The 17,070-nt window shown below is 43.7% G+C and overlaps 1 protein-coding gene across 1 annotated transcript; it reads left to right on the forward strand.

Moving 5' to 3' along the window:
* Positions 1-1,589: 1,589 nt before the first annotated feature.
* Positions 1,590-16,782, forward strand: LOC116615639. Its single transcript, XM_032377436.2, has 7 exons — positions 1,590-1,642; positions 2,816-3,237; positions 4,097-4,211; positions 4,466-4,585; positions 4,824-4,937; positions 5,246-5,407; positions 6,018-16,782. The coding sequence occupies exons 2-7, from the start codon at positions 2,854-2,856 to the stop codon at positions 14,564-14,566; spliced, it is 9,444 nt and encodes a 3,147-aa protein (XP_032233327.1). The 5' UTR covers positions 1,590-1,642; positions 2,816-2,853; the 3' UTR covers positions 14,567-16,782.
* Positions 16,783-17,070: the final 288 nt, after the last annotated feature.

Consider the following 17,070-nt stretch of genomic DNA (forward strand, 5'->3'; position numbering starts at 1 on the left):
GGCGGAAAATTCCCCTAGGTACTTAGTTATTAATATCAAACAATATCAAGTGCAACTTTTTTTTAATTGATGCGACTTTTTGTAAAGTGACATTGAAATCTGAGCTTTTCGTTCCTGAGCTCATACATAGCGCAAGATGATCAAGGAAAAAATTATCTTAATAAGCCAAAATCTGGGTATGTGCATTTCAGCCTCACGTTATTTGTGTTTTGAAAAGGGAAAATCAGTCCGGAAAACTCAAAACTGATGACGATTGTAAGAAATTGTATCTTCTTTCTCCATTTCTTCGAAGTGCGCATGTTCAGGGTTTTTCCTTCATGTCGATGCCATCAACAGTGATGGCATATTTATGTGCCAGAATCAAAATTTTACCAAGGCAAAGCTAGCCACTGTATAGTAAATCCAACAGAACCAGGTGTTTTATCTCATACTTTTCAATTATGAAACACTAAACATCAAAATTTTACCGAGGCGAGGCCTCATGCTGGCTACGGCCCATATTTTATCGCAAAACAACCTCGCCATTTCCTATTTTCTTTATTTACATAGCAGAACACCCCATACAGCCCGTAAATAGAAAGCCAATTACTCCAATCTCACGAAACAGTGTTTCTTGATTGTTGTTTTCAATAGGACACTGCTCTTGGTTATCAAGAAATAACAGCTATTTTTAACTATGTTTTATCCAGCACAGCAGCACAGCAGGGACCACCAATGTGTTTTCTGTGAAACTTTTAAAGCCAAACTTTCGGTCGATTGCGTAAAAAACTCCGATTATTACGGAAAACACGAAAAATATTTCAAAAATTGTAAAAGCAGTGTGTTTATTGGAAGTTTCTTTGAGGATTTGACTGATAATTTAGAGCAGATGGCTTGTTAAATAGGATTTTAATAGATTCTTTTGTCTCTTGTCGGCTGAAGTTTCCGTCGGAGGATTTTACGCTCGTTTTCAGTCACGCGGGCACCCTGTGCGTTTCTTTTACGAGTCACATCTGTGTTTTGGTGGTCGTCAATCATGACTTTTGAATTTTTCCAATTCTGCAACTATCACAGCCTTAGCGATGACAACCAAAACAACATCAAACTTGGACCGCCTTCTTAGCTATACTGTCACCGAGAAAACACAAAGCCAGCAATGAAAAATGACCACCAAAGGGTAGTGCGCGCGCACCCTGCGCACTGTGTACGCGCTGTTTCTTATTAAATGATCCTTAAATATTATCCTTCTATCTACAAATTCTAAGAATGTAGCCTGTTAGCAGATAACTTGTATACGCGCCTGACCGATATAGACTAGGTAGATGGGACCAGACATACAAGTTTAACATAGAGCCTACTTATAATATCTTGAATTCTAGGCCCAAAAAAACGAGTTCTTTTCCATCATTATTCACCTGTTCTCCCACTATTTTTCATTCAACAGCTGCCGGAAGTTAAACTTTTCTCATAACTCCTGGTAGCTCTAATTGTCTCCTTGATAACTTTTCGAAAACAATTAAACACACATAAGATTAACTGTATGGAAATTAAATTCGAATGATCTTCATAAATAAATGATTAAGTTTGCTATAACTTTTTCTGTTACTCTCACTGGCTCCATAGTTACAACTCCTCTGTGAACCACGCTCAAGGCAGCAAAAAGGTAAGAAACGTTTTGCGATATTTAACCAAGTATATCTCCTTTTTAGAAGCCAGAACATTCTAGAAGGGGTTGTTAATCGATTAGATATTATTTTCATTACTTTTTCTGTCGCCTGGTTTCTGTCACAGACCAAACAGTTAAGAAACTGTAAAGGAATTTAAGGAGTGGACTTTTTTGTAGGCGAATTGTGTGGACGCTACCACAAACATTTTTATTATATAGTAATTTCCCAAATGAATCAACTTGAAGTTATGGGGGAATTAATAGCAAATAGGGTTTTCCATGCTGTAAGAAGGAGTATTTGAGCTAAAATCGAAACGAATGGAAAATGCATATTTTGATATTTAAAAGGATTTAAAAATTCTATTTGTGTTTTAAGTTTGTTACCAATTCGTTTAGTTGTTCTCTAGTATATATATTTTTGGATTGATTTTCTTCAAGCAGTAATTATTTTCTATAAATATTTTTTAACTTTACTGTTGGGAAATACAACTCCGTTTTATTTACCCAACAATTTTTTATTAATTAAAAGGAATTGCTGATTGTTTAAACTAATTTTCGGTTTTCGGATGGATGGAGTTGAAGAGCAATTAGAATAATTAATATATCATATATGATGACGAACCGACCCGACGAACGACGCACCCCTCTTACTAGAAGAGGAGAAAAATAAATATTATTTTCTAAAAAAAAGTAAGGCAAAATATATCTTTTATAAACCCCATCAGTACGCCTTTTAGCCAGATACTTGTCTCGTTTGGTAATAGCGCGTATTCAATCGCAGATTCACCCTGAAAACACGATTGATTATACGCGCTTTTTCCAGGAGATTTAGGATTATGGGAAGCCGCGAAATAAGGTTTTTTGCCGGAATTTTATTGCGTAATCTGCTTTTAGATACCATTTTTATCAGTGTAATTTTTGATAGTTACATAAAGCTAAGGAAACTAAAAATAGTGAGAATTTATTCTTTGTTAAATCTCATTTGTCTTCAGGTTGCATTCTGTTTCTCTATTCTGTAAATGATTGTAACCTATATTAATCCTACATGCGGCACATACAACTATATTTTTGTTTATTTTTGCAACTTTGTTTACGGAAGTAACCAAGACAGACGTGGTAAACCTTGATGTCCTGTGCCCATAACAATTGATTGACACGTTTTCCTTTCAGATTCAGCACAGAAATGGCTTTTCAATGACCCGAGAAATATGGTGAACGACAGAGGTTTCCGTACGAGAGCGATGCGCTCGTGGGAATGCCTCCTCATTCTGCTATCGTTTGCCTGCCAGGCCCAACTTCAAGTTATCGAGATAGAGCCAAGCTTTGGTAGAGATCCTAATGGGCGATCAAAAAAGGCCGGATTTGAGAGAAAAGAAAATCTTCTACTTTTAGGAAAAACGATTAAAAACCTTACAGTCCCGAGTGGCACTCACTGCGCGTTTGAATGCGTCAGTAGTGAGAATTGCAACTCGTATAATTTGGCAAAGAAACCGTCGAATGGTCGTTTTGAATGTCAGCTCATGGCGGATGACATATATTCAAAGGATGGGAACTTGACTGAAAGCGAGGACTTCAATCATTTTTTTATCAAGGTCAGTAGCGATGCTTTTTAATCCTTAAAGAAGGCCAGTAACGCCGTCATTTACACTCCCGCACAATGCTGATCGAGTCAAAGAATCCATTTTAATCGGCTAATTCAAGCGAGTCAATGAGAAATTTTCAATCAAATTTCATTAATAAAGTATCAGGCTCCAGTCATTTATGGTTATTTTAAAGTTTTCTTTCAAATGGATAACTGTATTTTCAGTTTAAACAATTAATAAAGGAGTGGTTGATCGACATTCTTTTGAGTTCTCTAGGGATATGCTATAAGAAGAGTGTTTCGGCTTTTGAGTAGTCGGAAACCTAGACTTGAAATTTTTGTTTCTCTGTTTCTCTACCCGTCCTTTCCGTTCTATCTGTCTCTGTGTTCTTTCCGTTGTGTAATATTGCCAACAGCCACACCCGCCACAATTGTAAATAAATCTGCTTTGATACCTAGTCCTTTATGGGAGATTGTGGCTCTGACTTAAAAGTCTATAAGCGGTTTCTCCTTTCTATAAGAGACTATAGGTTCATTAAAGATTCTAGCCGTATGAGGCTGAGATCCGTGATAAGTTGCCAGTTTTTTTATAAGAATCTTTAGAAGATTCTGTTTAGCCGGGTGGAACCTCATGACAAAATGTTTAGATTCGTTTATTAGATGCCATGTTTGTTTCAAAACGCATTTTGCCTGTCCATGATTTCAACACTCGCCGTTATGTATGTTGTGAAATCGCGTAACCGTATCTAGAATATGTTGCGGATTTCGTCTTAGAAGGTGGCAAGTGAGGAATTTTTTCTCAACGGACGATTGTCCGTCTGTCCGTCTGTCTGTCCAACTGTCTCTCATATCATTCTTTACACGTTCAGAACAAATGTCAGACTCCTGGCCTCTGTAAGAATGGCACGTGTTACCCGGTGTATGAGACGGACGACTTTCGCTGTGAGTGTAAGCTGAATTTCTCCGGCAGACACTGCGAGATAGGTAAAATGATACATACAATATGACATGTTAATGACAAATTAATTCCGTTTTCATAATCTACGATCTCTTGTTATTGCCGTTATTAGCACTACCGCATCATGATCATCATGATCATCATCATTATCATCATCATCATTATAATGGTTATAGCCACAAGTACAATCGCTTGCATTATCATCATCATCATTATAACCACCATCGTTATTCTAATCATCATTTCTAATAATGTCCTTACTATTTGTATTTTTTTAAAGAACTCGATGCGTGCGGAAAAGCATCGCAACCTTGCAACCAGGGTACTTGTGTCTCTCTTGATGATACGAGATTTCATTGTATCTGCGATTATGGAAGCTTCGGGAGATTCTGTAACATCAGTAAGTATGTTATAGCTCTATAGGTGAGAAAGGTAAGGAGAGGAGAGCTCAATTCTTGTGCTATGCGCACCTATGTATATTGGGAAGGGGTGGGGCTTGGGTAAGGTTAGCAGTTAGCAGTTAGTGGCGCTGAATATGTGGTAAAGAGTGAGTTTGGGGCGGCCGGCTGCCCATATTTTGAGGGGGGATGTGGCGTTGCTGCTCATTATTCTCACAATTACTGCTATTTTGTTTCTAGCCATCAAAGACTGCGCACTCTTTCCCTGTAAGAATGGAGGCCAGTGCGTTAACAAGGATGACGGCTACCTGTGCCTGTGTCCGCCGGGAAATACTGGGGATGAATGCCAGGAAAGTAAGTGAAGAAAATGGATTAAAACAAGAAATGGGAATAAGATTAGTATTTAAAACAAAGTTTGGAAACTCAGCAGAAGTAACAGATGTAAATATTCTGATTCCAGTTTAGTCTAGCAGACTACAGTACTAGCAAAGAAATGTGAAGAAATAACCACTTAAACGCAAAGTTTTATACTTCATTTACCTAATACAATCGGAAATTCACTAAAGCCCTTTCCAAATCAGCGATGGAAATGGATGCTTTTTCGCACTGGTATTTTGCTAAGAAGACAAAATGGCGGCTGACAGAAATACTTCAAATCCTAGGTACGAGAGGATTCGAGTACATCTCCCACAAAGAGACCACTCACCGTGGAGTACCATTATGGGTTGTCCAGGCCAAAGTAGGTGTGTCTGGACATTCCAGATCCTCTAGCTGGTGCCAAGACTACTATGATCTGTGTCGCCAAATAGATAAGCTACCAGTAGGTAAGATCATCCGTCCCCCTTTTCACGCCGGTTGATTTTAAATCGTGATAATATCCTGGCAATATTAAACATATCAAACAAATTTCCTTTTGAAGCTGTACTGTTTTTTCCAGCTCACTTCCGGCCATTCCCTAATGGCATTTTATACCATATGGAATGGTTCGCTCTAATCTAACTTGGTAAATTTTAAATTCCCACGACGTTTAGGTGACGCTTTTTACATTTTGAGCCGAGCAAAGATCCAAATTACGTGACTATGTTGTTCGCTTTTTTCAATGTTCAAAGTATCCATAATGTTAAGAAAATAATATCTCCCCCTCATTATTTGATACCTTGAAAACAGAAATGTTTTACTGAAGGATGAGCTTAAATTCACTTAGAATAAAGTGGATTTAATTCTCTACTGAGGTGAACATGTCATTTTTAGGGTTTCATAGCCTAAGCAACTCGGATCAACAGACTCTAGTTGACAGACTATATAACATATTAATTGCCCTTCCCTTTTTTGCATCACTATGGATAAATCTCATTTTTCTCTCGTAAGGCTAATATCTCGTGCTTCATTTCTTGTGTGTCCTTATTTTGTCCTTGTTGTATTATTTTTCTTAAGGATGTGGGCGCTCATTCCGTGCCGACCCACGGTTCCATTCTTGTCGCGAAAAGTACACTGCTGTCATGCTTAGTGGAGACCCCATTGACTGTCAATCAACCGACGATGTTGCCATGGTAGCACAGAAAGCAGGGTTCCCCTCCTCGACGATCGAAAATTCATTTGTGCTCGGCTCCTGTCACGACCAGTGCCCGACCATGCTCAGTACATATTGCGACAATAATTTGATGTGCTTGCGCTCAGGGCAGTCAGAGGTTTATACCATTTGCGCACGCCCGGATAGCAACTTCGATGTCACCAATCTAACAAGCTTCAAGTCCCGGAACGTTACGTTTAGACTTGTAGAGCTGAAGCTTGTCGATAAAAACTCGTTCCACGAAAACTGGTGCCGAGAATACCAAAGAATGTGTGAGGCGATTGGTCTAAGGCCTATAGGAAAACCCGTCACTGGCGAAACGTTTTTCTCGTGTCTGGATTATAACGCAGTCTTGGAATCTTCACTTACTATAACATCTCTTTCTTCGAAACTTGGGTTCAGCAATGCGCCTGCGTTTATGTTTGAAAAGTGTAGAAGTGTTGATTGCAACAACACCCTTAACATCCCCGCCCTAGTCACACTCGACTACTCATACGGCAAGCGTGTACTAACAGCGTGTAGTACTGGCGAGTCAGAAAGCTCCTTTAGAGTATTAGACATTCGCCAGGTCTCACATCACGGCAAGAACTTCAAGGTTCTACAAGTGAAGGTCCCCTCATCCACCGTACAAGGGTGGTGCACAGAGTACACGTCCCTTTGTCAATCATACAGCCTGATGCCCGTCGCCTGCAGTATGGATTACCAGCGGTTTTCCGAGTATTCTTCTTGTCGCGATAAGTTCGGCGCGGTCATGTTTCGAGACGCGGAGCTTTACGGATGTCCTCCGAATAAACTAATCTCTGTGCTCGCCCAGATGGCGAACTTCTCATCTGCGAATGAGCAGAACAGTTTTGGATTTCACAAGTGCAACTTATGCGCAGATACAGCATTGCTGAATGACAGTGGCTTATCGTTTCTTAACAATTCCATCCCACATGAATTAGCCTACACGGCGTGTGTAGAGCCAGAAACAGCCTTCGATGTCGTGTCTGTTGTGGAAACTACTTACGAGCGGACGCCAGTTTTGGCCTTGCATACAAAAATCGCAAGAGCTAAAAGCAAGTCTGAAAACTGGTGTCGCGACTATGAAAAACTCTGCTTGTCATACGGACGAAAACCTGCCAGGTGTGAGATGCATACAAAAGATGTGCAGTTGAAATGCGGTACCGATTACGGCGCTGTGTCTTATCATGAAGCCCGTGATTGCGAAATTTTGACGGATATTTCTAGGATCGCTGGACGAGTCGGGTATTCGGCAAATCCAGCAACAAACTGTTTCATTCATGACGAGTGTTCTGAATGCTCTGATACATTGCCAACAGCATGTACTTCTACAATGAGATGTCTTAGGTACTCTGGAACTGGTGTGGCAGATTTTTACACTATCTGCGCGGGCCAGTCAAGCGATAGTGGAGGATTAAAAGTCATCAGTCAAACCCCCGTTGCGGTCAACAACACCAAGTACATTGCAGTCAAAGCTCAAGTTCCAAGCGATGGAAAATCAAAGAGTCCAACTTGGTGCGACGATTATAAGGAAATGTGCATGTCGTTTGGCTTGCGACCGCTGGCTGCTGGTAATGAAGGCTATTCTGACCATAGAAAATGTAGGAGCAACTACAATGCAATCGTGTCCCTTGAAGACAATTCCGAGAGCTTACAGGCCCGTGTCATTGAGATCTTACACAACGCATCCTTTCCCGACGCCGAAACTCAAAATACATTTGTGTTTTCAAACTGCTCCGAGAAATGCCCGCGCTTTCTTCATGATACGAAGTGCCACAGTGCTTTGCACTGTCTCCGTCAGACAGACACATATGTTTACACCGTTTGCCGGGATTCCGACAGTGCATTTTTCGTGCACCAAGCCGAAGAAGTGATCTACAAAGACTACAAATTTCTTGCTATAAAAGCCGAACTTCCCACGGACAAGACTTCTAAGCATGAGAACTGGTGCAGAGATTACCAGATGCTTTGCCGTTCTTATGGGAAATTCCCAATGGGTGTTAACTACAAGGATACTTCCAAATACTACGAGTATTCGTCTTGCAGGAAGTACGGTTCTGTTCATCTCACAGAGAGATTTATTACCGATTCCACCTCAAGTATAGCTAGTTTCATTCAAAATGTATTTTCCTCTGCCGGAATAGCGTTCGACCAAGCGAAAGATTCAACCTCCATCTTTCATTCGTGTCATAACCCAGACTCCTGTCCAAATGTTATCTCTTCAACAGCCCCCGGGTTGTATTTAAGCATTCGGCACAATATGATGGCATATACAGTGTGCGTTGAACCAGATAGCAATATCGAAGTTATTGACTTCAAAACAATGGTGTATCAGGGTGTATCTTATATGGGGGTAGCTGCCAAAATGCCTGAGAGACCCGTATGGAGAAATGGCTCGTTGTGTCGTGACTACCAGAAGCTGTGCTACTCCTTAGGCCGGCATCCCATCGTGTGTAAGAGCGATGGTGGAACACTGGTTCAAGAAATCTCTGACGGCTCACCGACCCCTGTTGTGATACACAACCAGGACTTTTGCGCCGATAATTCACAATTTGTGTACTCTGTTGCTACTTCTGGGAATTTCCTTATTGACCCAACACTCGATAACAGCGTACTATTTGAACACTGCGGGGAAAGTCAAGAGGTGTCGTCCGCCAGTGACTTTGAGATCTACAGTAAGCTCAAAGGGAAGGTGTTCTTCACTCTATGCGGCAGCCCCGAGGGTACATTCGATGTGGTCACCCTGAGAAGAGGAGAAATAAATGGACATCAGTTAAATTTTCTGCGAGTTCAGATCCCAGAGAATAGAACCTCCAAGATCTTGAACTGGTGCAGTGATTACCAACGCCTTTGCGAGTCATTTGCCTTAAGCCCAATCCAGTGCGTGCAGCCATCAACACCATATAACTGCTCCAGCTACGGACCCGCCAATTTGCCATCTACTGCCCTCATGTGCCCGGCCTATCCCCTTCTGTCCTCTCAAGCAATACGTTACGAACTTCCTGGAAAAAACACGACCTTCTTTACACTAAAAAATTGCTCTCAGTCTCAATGTGCTGCGCCAGTTCTCCATAATGCCAGCTGCAACGATGCCCTGGACTGCGCCCAGACAGATCATCCAAATAACGAGCTCTACAGCGCGTGCGTGGCCCGGGATTCCGGATTCGAGGTCCTCGAACAGCGGCAGTACGGACTGGACGATCTCTATTATGACGTCATCAAGGTTCGTGTCCCGGATGTGTCGAAGTACTCATCATGGTGTAAGGATTACCAGAGGCTGTGTGCGCGTTATGGAAAGCGACCTGTCGGCTGTGGCTCGGAGTGGAAGCGCACGCATGCGCACTTGTCGTGCCAAGAGGAGTACAACGCAGTTATGGAGGCCCACAATGAGCTGGGCTGCCCCCCCAACAATTCCAAGATCGCTGAGATCGCTCAACGTGCTGGGTTCTCTAGTGCGACGGCTAATAACGTCTTCGCGTTGGCTAACTGCAGCGCGTGTAATGGCTTCAGCAAGCTTAATGAGGACGAGCAAACAAATGCTTTTTCATGGTTCCCGCGTCTGGCATCTTCGGAAAGAGAGGCGTATACAATTTGCGCTGATTCTGATAGTAATCTTAAGGTGATTGTCTCCAAACGAGTGGTGTTTAAGCAGATAGACTACCTTGCTGTTAAGGTCCAGTTTCATGGCATGCTGCGCTCAAAGTATGACAGCTGGTGTCGAGACTACCAGCGGATGTGCGAGTCTTTTGGCAGAAGACCAGTCGCTAAACCTGGATCGTTTGTGGCTAACATAGATGCTACTTTTAGGAAATGCAGAGACGTGTACAACGCCGTTATGGGTTACTCACTTGGTGCGGTTTCAAGTAACGTGGATGTTTCTGACATAATGAAGAAAGCAGGGATCCACACCGACAATGATGATGATGCATTTCATCTCTTAAAGTGTTCCTCGTGCGAAAAATTGTTGAATGCAACAGGTTCGTGTCAACAGAGCTTGCACTGTCTTGCACTGGGAAACCATATTGGATACACAGTTTGCGCTAACTCTGACTCGAACTTCAAGGTTCTGCACACCAAACCATTCGTTGAGAACAGTACAGAGTTTCTTGTTGTCATGGCAACTCTGCCACGTGATGGTCTATCACAGTTCGGGACTTGGTGCGAAGACTATCAGCGCATGTGCGAGTCGTATGGGCATAGACCGCTTGCTTGCGGAAGTCAATACCGTCGGTATACACAGCACTTCCGGTGCCAAGACGTTTTCAATGCCCTAATGCTTCACGATGACGAATCCGAGTGTGCGCAGAACGTCCGCGTCGCGCGCATTGCCAGGCAAGTAGGCTTCACCGGTGCCAACGAGTACAACTCCTTTGCGTTTAACTCCTGCGATGTGAACGACTGCCGACAACACATTGGTGGCGCAAACTCACGTGCGTTTTACACGGCAGGAATGAATCCCACAGACAGGGTAGTCTACACAGTGTGCGGAAACTCTGACAGTAAATTCCACGTTATTCTTTCTAAATTTACAGCAAAATATGCCGTCAACCATGCGATGCATTTGAAATTGAGATTACCTGAAGACGGAATTTCAAAGTATGATACCTGGTGTCGTGATTATCAATATTTATGCGAGTCATATGGAATGCGAGCAATGGCTTGCGCAGAGAGGTATTACCACAATCTAGAACACGGTATGTGTCGAGAAAAGTATAACGCGGTTCCAGTTAACAGTTGCCCTGGAAACATATGGGCTGACCAAATCATAAATAGGGATGCTCGCATTGGCAGTAGTCAAGCCAATACATTTGCCTTGCAGAGCTGCCTCGATGAGGCTTGTACTAAAAAGCTTGCAAACAACAGCTGTGATAGAGGTCTGCACTGTGCGCATCTTGGATTAAAATACCGAATTGCACACACGATGTGTGTCAGACAAGTAACCTCTTTCACAGTATTAACACACAAGATAGTAAAACACCTCCACCGTTCATTTCTCGTCATCAAGGCGATGTTCAAGAGCGTGAAATCCTCTGACCAGTCTTGGTGTCATGACTATAAAAATCTCTGTGCAACATACGGAAAGCGACCGCTCGCGTGTCCACGGGATCGCTCACAGAAATTCCACCGCTGCCACGAACTTCACAACGCAGTATCTGCGAGCTCAAGTGAATGTCCTCTGAACGCCTTTATTGCAGAACTTGCCGTAGAGGCCGGGTTTAAAGGCGCAACTCCAAGCAATTCCTTTGGATTTCACAAATGTGATGCGAGCGACTGTACGAATTACCTGCGTAAAGATGGCTGCGAATCGGGTTTGCATTGCCTCAGTAGAAATACCCATAACCGAGTAGTGTACACAGCATGCGCTACTTCGATTACCAGTTTTGACGTTATCCATAGCAAAGTTTACTCAGCCTATCACGTGATTAAGGCTCGTGTGCCCACTCATGGTAGGCCTGTGGTAAATTGGTGCAAAGATTATCAGGTCCTTTGCGAGTCCTTCGGTGCGAGACCAGTCGGATGCGCAACCCTACACGTGAACGAACCCAAGTTCGGAAAATGCGCGAGCATTTATCGATCGTCAGTGGAAGCAGACTATTTCAGTTGCGGGTCTGTTTCGAAGGCTGTGCAAATCACTCGCTCTGCCGGCTTCAGTGATGCCAATGCGGAGAACACGTTTGTGTTCCACATGTGCGATGATTCTGATTGTAAGCAGAATTTAGCTCAATCAGGCTGCCATTCTTCCCTGGGATGCATTAATGCTAACACAACAGATAACATTGTGTACACCTTATGCCGAAAAACCATAACTGAATATAATTTCGAGGAGACTCAAGTCAAGAAAGCTGACTACCAAGGTGTCCCGTATTTGGTGGTTCGAGCGCGACTACCTTCGAATAGACATTCTCGCAAAAGTACATGGTGTGAAGATTATCAGGCCCTGTGCGAATCATACGGTCTGCGGCCCACAGGCTGTTACTATGCGCAAGAAGCGACCACCAACTGCGCAAGTTACAAATCCGTACCATTTCCGGTCAATCCGCTGAGTTGTGATCCACGAATCATGGTCACAAATATAGCCAACGCTGCAGGGTTTACTGATGCGAACTTAAACAACTCTTTCGCGTTCTACAGCTGTGCACCTGAATTTTGTAAGCGCGATCTACCTGCTAGCGGTTGCAGCCAGTCTTTGTCATGCCTGAGCAAAGATGTCCCTGAAAATGTGTTTTACACAGTCTGTAGACCATCACCATCTGGCTTCGACGTCATTGAGAGCCGAGACGTGACTCACAATGGGTTATCGTTTGTGTCTGTGAGGCTGAGGTTTCCCTCACATATGGACGCATCCAGTGCTGACTGCAGCAGTAACTATACGTCCATGTGCTCTGCATTCGATGCTTACCCAGTGGCCTGTTCCGAAAGCCTCGAGCTGAACACGTCCTCGACCTCTGATACTCTATACAAAATCTTATTGACCTCTGTCTATAACTGCTCAGTCCCTTCAGGTTTATTACCCATGTTCTATAGCGCTGGTTTCTCAAATGTGTCAAGAGAAAACGTGTTTATTCTTCGTCGATTTCAGAACGGTTCCTGTGACGATGGAAAGTGCAACGAGTCGCTTCAGTGCGTCGGTCACAGTGGTCAATATCTAGAGGCATATACCGTGTGCGTCAAACGTCAGCAACAGCATGGATTTACGATTCACAAAATTTCTAGCGCTGAACATGGAGGCGAGGAATTTACAATCCTTAAAGGAATATTCAGCAAAGGCTATCCATTTTTGGAGAACTGGTGTCGCGAGTATCAAAGAACCTGCGAGGTGTTGAGAAAAAGACCCGTCAACTGTGTATCCGGACGAGATGCGGTGCAATGCACGCGTAAGTACAACTTCAATATGAGAACTGGTAATACAGGTTACCTTTCTCGTGAAGAACTAGTTGAACTGGTCAAGGATTCAGGCTTTACAGACGCCGTTACTGTAAACGTATTAGCTTTCGAAAAGTGTAATAACAGTTCTTGTAACGTCGAACTCAAATCCCAGCCAGTGTATCTGGTATGCGTAACCGGACAAACAGGTTTTGAAGTCAAGGAAACAAGGACCGTTGTAGATGGAGGGCTGAGCTACAAGGTGGTGCATGCGCGGATACCGTCTGATGGACAAAGCAAGTCAGGAAGCTGGTGCGAGGACTACAGTAAGCTTTGCGACTCTTATGGTCAGCGGCCCATCGTAAAGGTCAGCCGCAGTATGTCAGTTAGGGCCCAGGAATGCAGTGATCGATTCGGTGCCTTAGTTATGAAGACGGCGACCGCGTTGTCGAGCTTAGTTCATGATGCAGGGTTCTTAAACGTCTCGGTTTTGAGTGCAATAACGTTTTCGCATTGCAATTCCAGCAAATGCTCTAGATCGTTTATTAACAGCGAATGCAGCGCGCCATTCGGCTGCGTTACGCAAAACACTTCTCTCGAAGATATTTTCACCTTCTGTACTCACGACCTACCCATAAGCAACTTTGAAGTCATGACAACCAAACACACGATCCACAAGGGAAGTCCTTATTTGGTAGTGAAGGCGCGGCTGCCATTTGACGGGCTATCACGGCAGGAGAATTGGTGTGCAGATTACCAGAAACTATGCGAAAGCCTTAAATTGCGTCCCTTAGCCTGCAACCGCGACTTCTTTGACAGTGAAATCGAGAAAGCAGTCTGCTTATCGAAATACCACGCAGTCATGCCACGTGATCAATCCCTCGAGTGTCCCGCAAACGTGCGGGTTAACGAAGTTGCGCAATCGGCTGGTTTCACCCTGGCGTCGTTAAACACCTCATGGGCCCTATTCTCGTGCACGTCTTCATGCACAAGGTATATAAATGACATTTCAAATACTGCCCCTTATATGATGTCCCTGGACGTCCCTTCAAGAGTTGTGTACACAGTTTGTGCCAGTGAGGAGACGCACAACTTTGATGTTCGAGAAACTCGCGTGATAACATTCATGAGTGATGGTTACATCGAGAGGGAATACCTCGTGATCAGAGTCAGGGTACCGAGCCATGGCACCTCAAGACAGGAAGACTGGTGCCGAGACTATCAGCGCATGTGCGAGTCGTACGGTCGCCGCCCTACCGGTTCTGGAGTGAGTCGTTCCGAGGATGTGAAGCAAAGCTCTTGTATGAAGTACTACAACTCGTACATGCTACCAAAGGATGAAAATGACGATTGGCCTAATTATAAACCAATATCTAATATAGCTACAGCGGCTGGGTTTGATTTATCTGGTGCACCAACCAACGTTTTCGGGCTCTATAATTGCCAAAATTGCCCTAAGCAACTAGGACTGCTTTCCCCTTCATGGAACGTAGCCATATACCGCCTTTATAACACTGATGGGGACTTCTATACAATCTGTGTGTAAGATACGGACGCTTGATGAACTTGTTTAATCTCATCGCGTTTATTAAAAAAAAAAAACTAAATAGTCTCAACAGGAGCAACGGGCCCATTCTAATTGAGCCTTATCCTGCAGCCGCCATGCACCTCATTTTTGCATGGATTGTCGTCAACATCGAGGGGAAAAAACGACGTGTTTTTACACGGTTCGTGCGCAACATAGAAGGCGAAGAGAGGCGTATTTTTTACACTGATCGTCTTCAACAAGAAGGGCGAGGAACGGCCCAATCATTTTATTGTCTTTGCTGTCTGTATCCGAATCATTTGGAAATGTCGAGAAGATCTTTGAATTCTGTGAAAGTGCTTTACACATGTACGAATTGAAGATGTTTAAGATCCTGACTATGGTAACACTGGTTGCCGAGGCTCTAAAAGTTGCTTGCGTTTATGAGGGTCTTTATCACCGTGTCTCTGGTCTTTGCTTATCAGTTAACGTCAAAAAGTGCGCTATGTATATTACGGACACTCTGGAGACCTTGATTGATCCGTTGATAGGAGAAGACCTGTATATTACGGACGCATATGTGTACATTGGTTGACCCATGATTAGCGTGACACCTGTATATTACGGACACTATGTATACCTTGGTTGACCGATGAATAGTGACACCTGTATATTACGGACATTTGGAAGACCTTGATTGACCCATGAATAACGTGACACCTGTATATTACGGACACTTGAAAGACTTTGGTGGAACCTGTACACCTGTATATTACAGACCTTCGAGGACCTTGGTGGAACCTGTACACTTGTATATTACAGACCTTCGAGGACCTTGATGGAACCTGTACACATGTATATTACGATCACTCTTAAGTCCTTGGTTGAACCGTGAATAGCGTAACACCTGTATATTACGGACACTTGGAAGACCTTGGTTGGCCCGTGAATAGCAGAACAAATACATATTACGGACACAGGCATTTGATTGACCTGTAGTGTGTAGCACCTATGTATAAACCGTTAGCCGAGAACTGTTAGCATGAAATCATTACAATACGGACACCTGAAAACTAGAAATCACCTGTAAATAGCGGATGGGCCAACAAATATGGCAACAAAGAAGCGTTAAGACATGAAATTTTAGAAGCTGTCAATTAGGACAAGTTTGAAGGAGGCGTCCTCGCCACAATAGTGCATTGTTACCAAATGTATCTGTGCCTTCTTCTTCTTCTTTTCTGTGGGCCCACCTCAAGAAGATTCTTGTGAGCATAGAGTGCAGTGAATGTGAGGGAGTGCCAATAAAATGTTCGTGCATGTGAGTTAAAAAAAATGAAGGAGGGTGGTCAGTTTTCCTCGAGGTGGGCCTTCAGCCGGAATCAGATGGTTTCGCCGACAAGCTGTTCGTCGACAACAGTGGTTGTTTCGCCGACAACCACGTTCGTTTCGGCCTTTGAAGGAGGCCAGGCTTGGTGCTTCCACCGCAGAGTTCGGCAACAAGTTCCAGTCCCGAATTGTTCTCGGGGGAAAAGGACATTTGATGGTACTGTGTCCGGGAACTTTGATGCTCATGAGGGAGCTTCGATGCTCATGAGGGAACTTCGATGCTCATGATGCATGAGACGACCAAAGTTGGATCGAGTTAAAAAGATGTAGTTGATAAAAAGGGTTTCGGATTTGTGAATCTTCAGGCCCGTAGCCAGGATTTTGAGCGGGGGGGGAAAGGGGGGGGGGGGTTCGTTTACCCATTTAACGGACCATTTTCTCTTATATAGCTCACCCTAGCTCGCAGTGGTACTCAATTTTTCTTCATTAGAGCGGACCTTCCAGTCCAGTGGGGTGGTTCTGCCGAAACCCCCCTGGCTACGGGCCTGATCTTAGCACTGACTGCGAGTTTGAATATTTGGCCAAAATATAGGCACACTAATAACAAAGCGTCGAATTATTTTTAGTGGTTGCTATCGTGAAAGAAAGCTGCCAACCATCCCCAGGGATCCATGGCCGTTAGGCGGGACCGAGCGGAATGAAATTAAACGTTTCTTTCGTTTCCGGTCCGAATAGCCGTTACGCCCTGGATCCCAATCTCGTCCCCAGGCTCTTCAGGGTGCTAAGCGTTCGTCGACACCAAAGGAAGTCCCCAGAAGGCTCCGGGAACAGTGAGAATGTCAGGTTCTTTTCCCGTATGGATACGAAATCCTTTTCCTTGATATGCTTAGAATGAAATGTCTCTTAATGACTGACGTACAGTTTTTTTTTTAAATTCCCGGACTCGCCACTGCATTGGTACCTTTATCAAGCACCATCTTCACCGATAGAATTTGCGCGAAATTCGAACGTTCGTTATCAGATGAACTTGCCCCTCCCTGGGGACATTAGCATGCAGCTTGTGAGTCGCCACGTCAGCTCGCTAGAGTATTTAAGCAGCTCCATAAATAAATTCAAGGCCTTTTCAGAAATCTACGCAAGCCGGTAACTCACGCAGGATTTTCGACCCTCCTACCTCCCCTTCGGCGACGTAGCACAGA

Source organism: Nematostella vectensis, chromosome 11 (assembly GCF_932526225.1).
Source record: "Nematostella vectensis chromosome 11, jaNemVect1.1, whole genome shotgun sequence".
NCBI lineage: Eukaryota > Metazoa > Cnidaria > Anthozoa > Actiniaria > Edwardsiidae > Nematostella > Nematostella vectensis.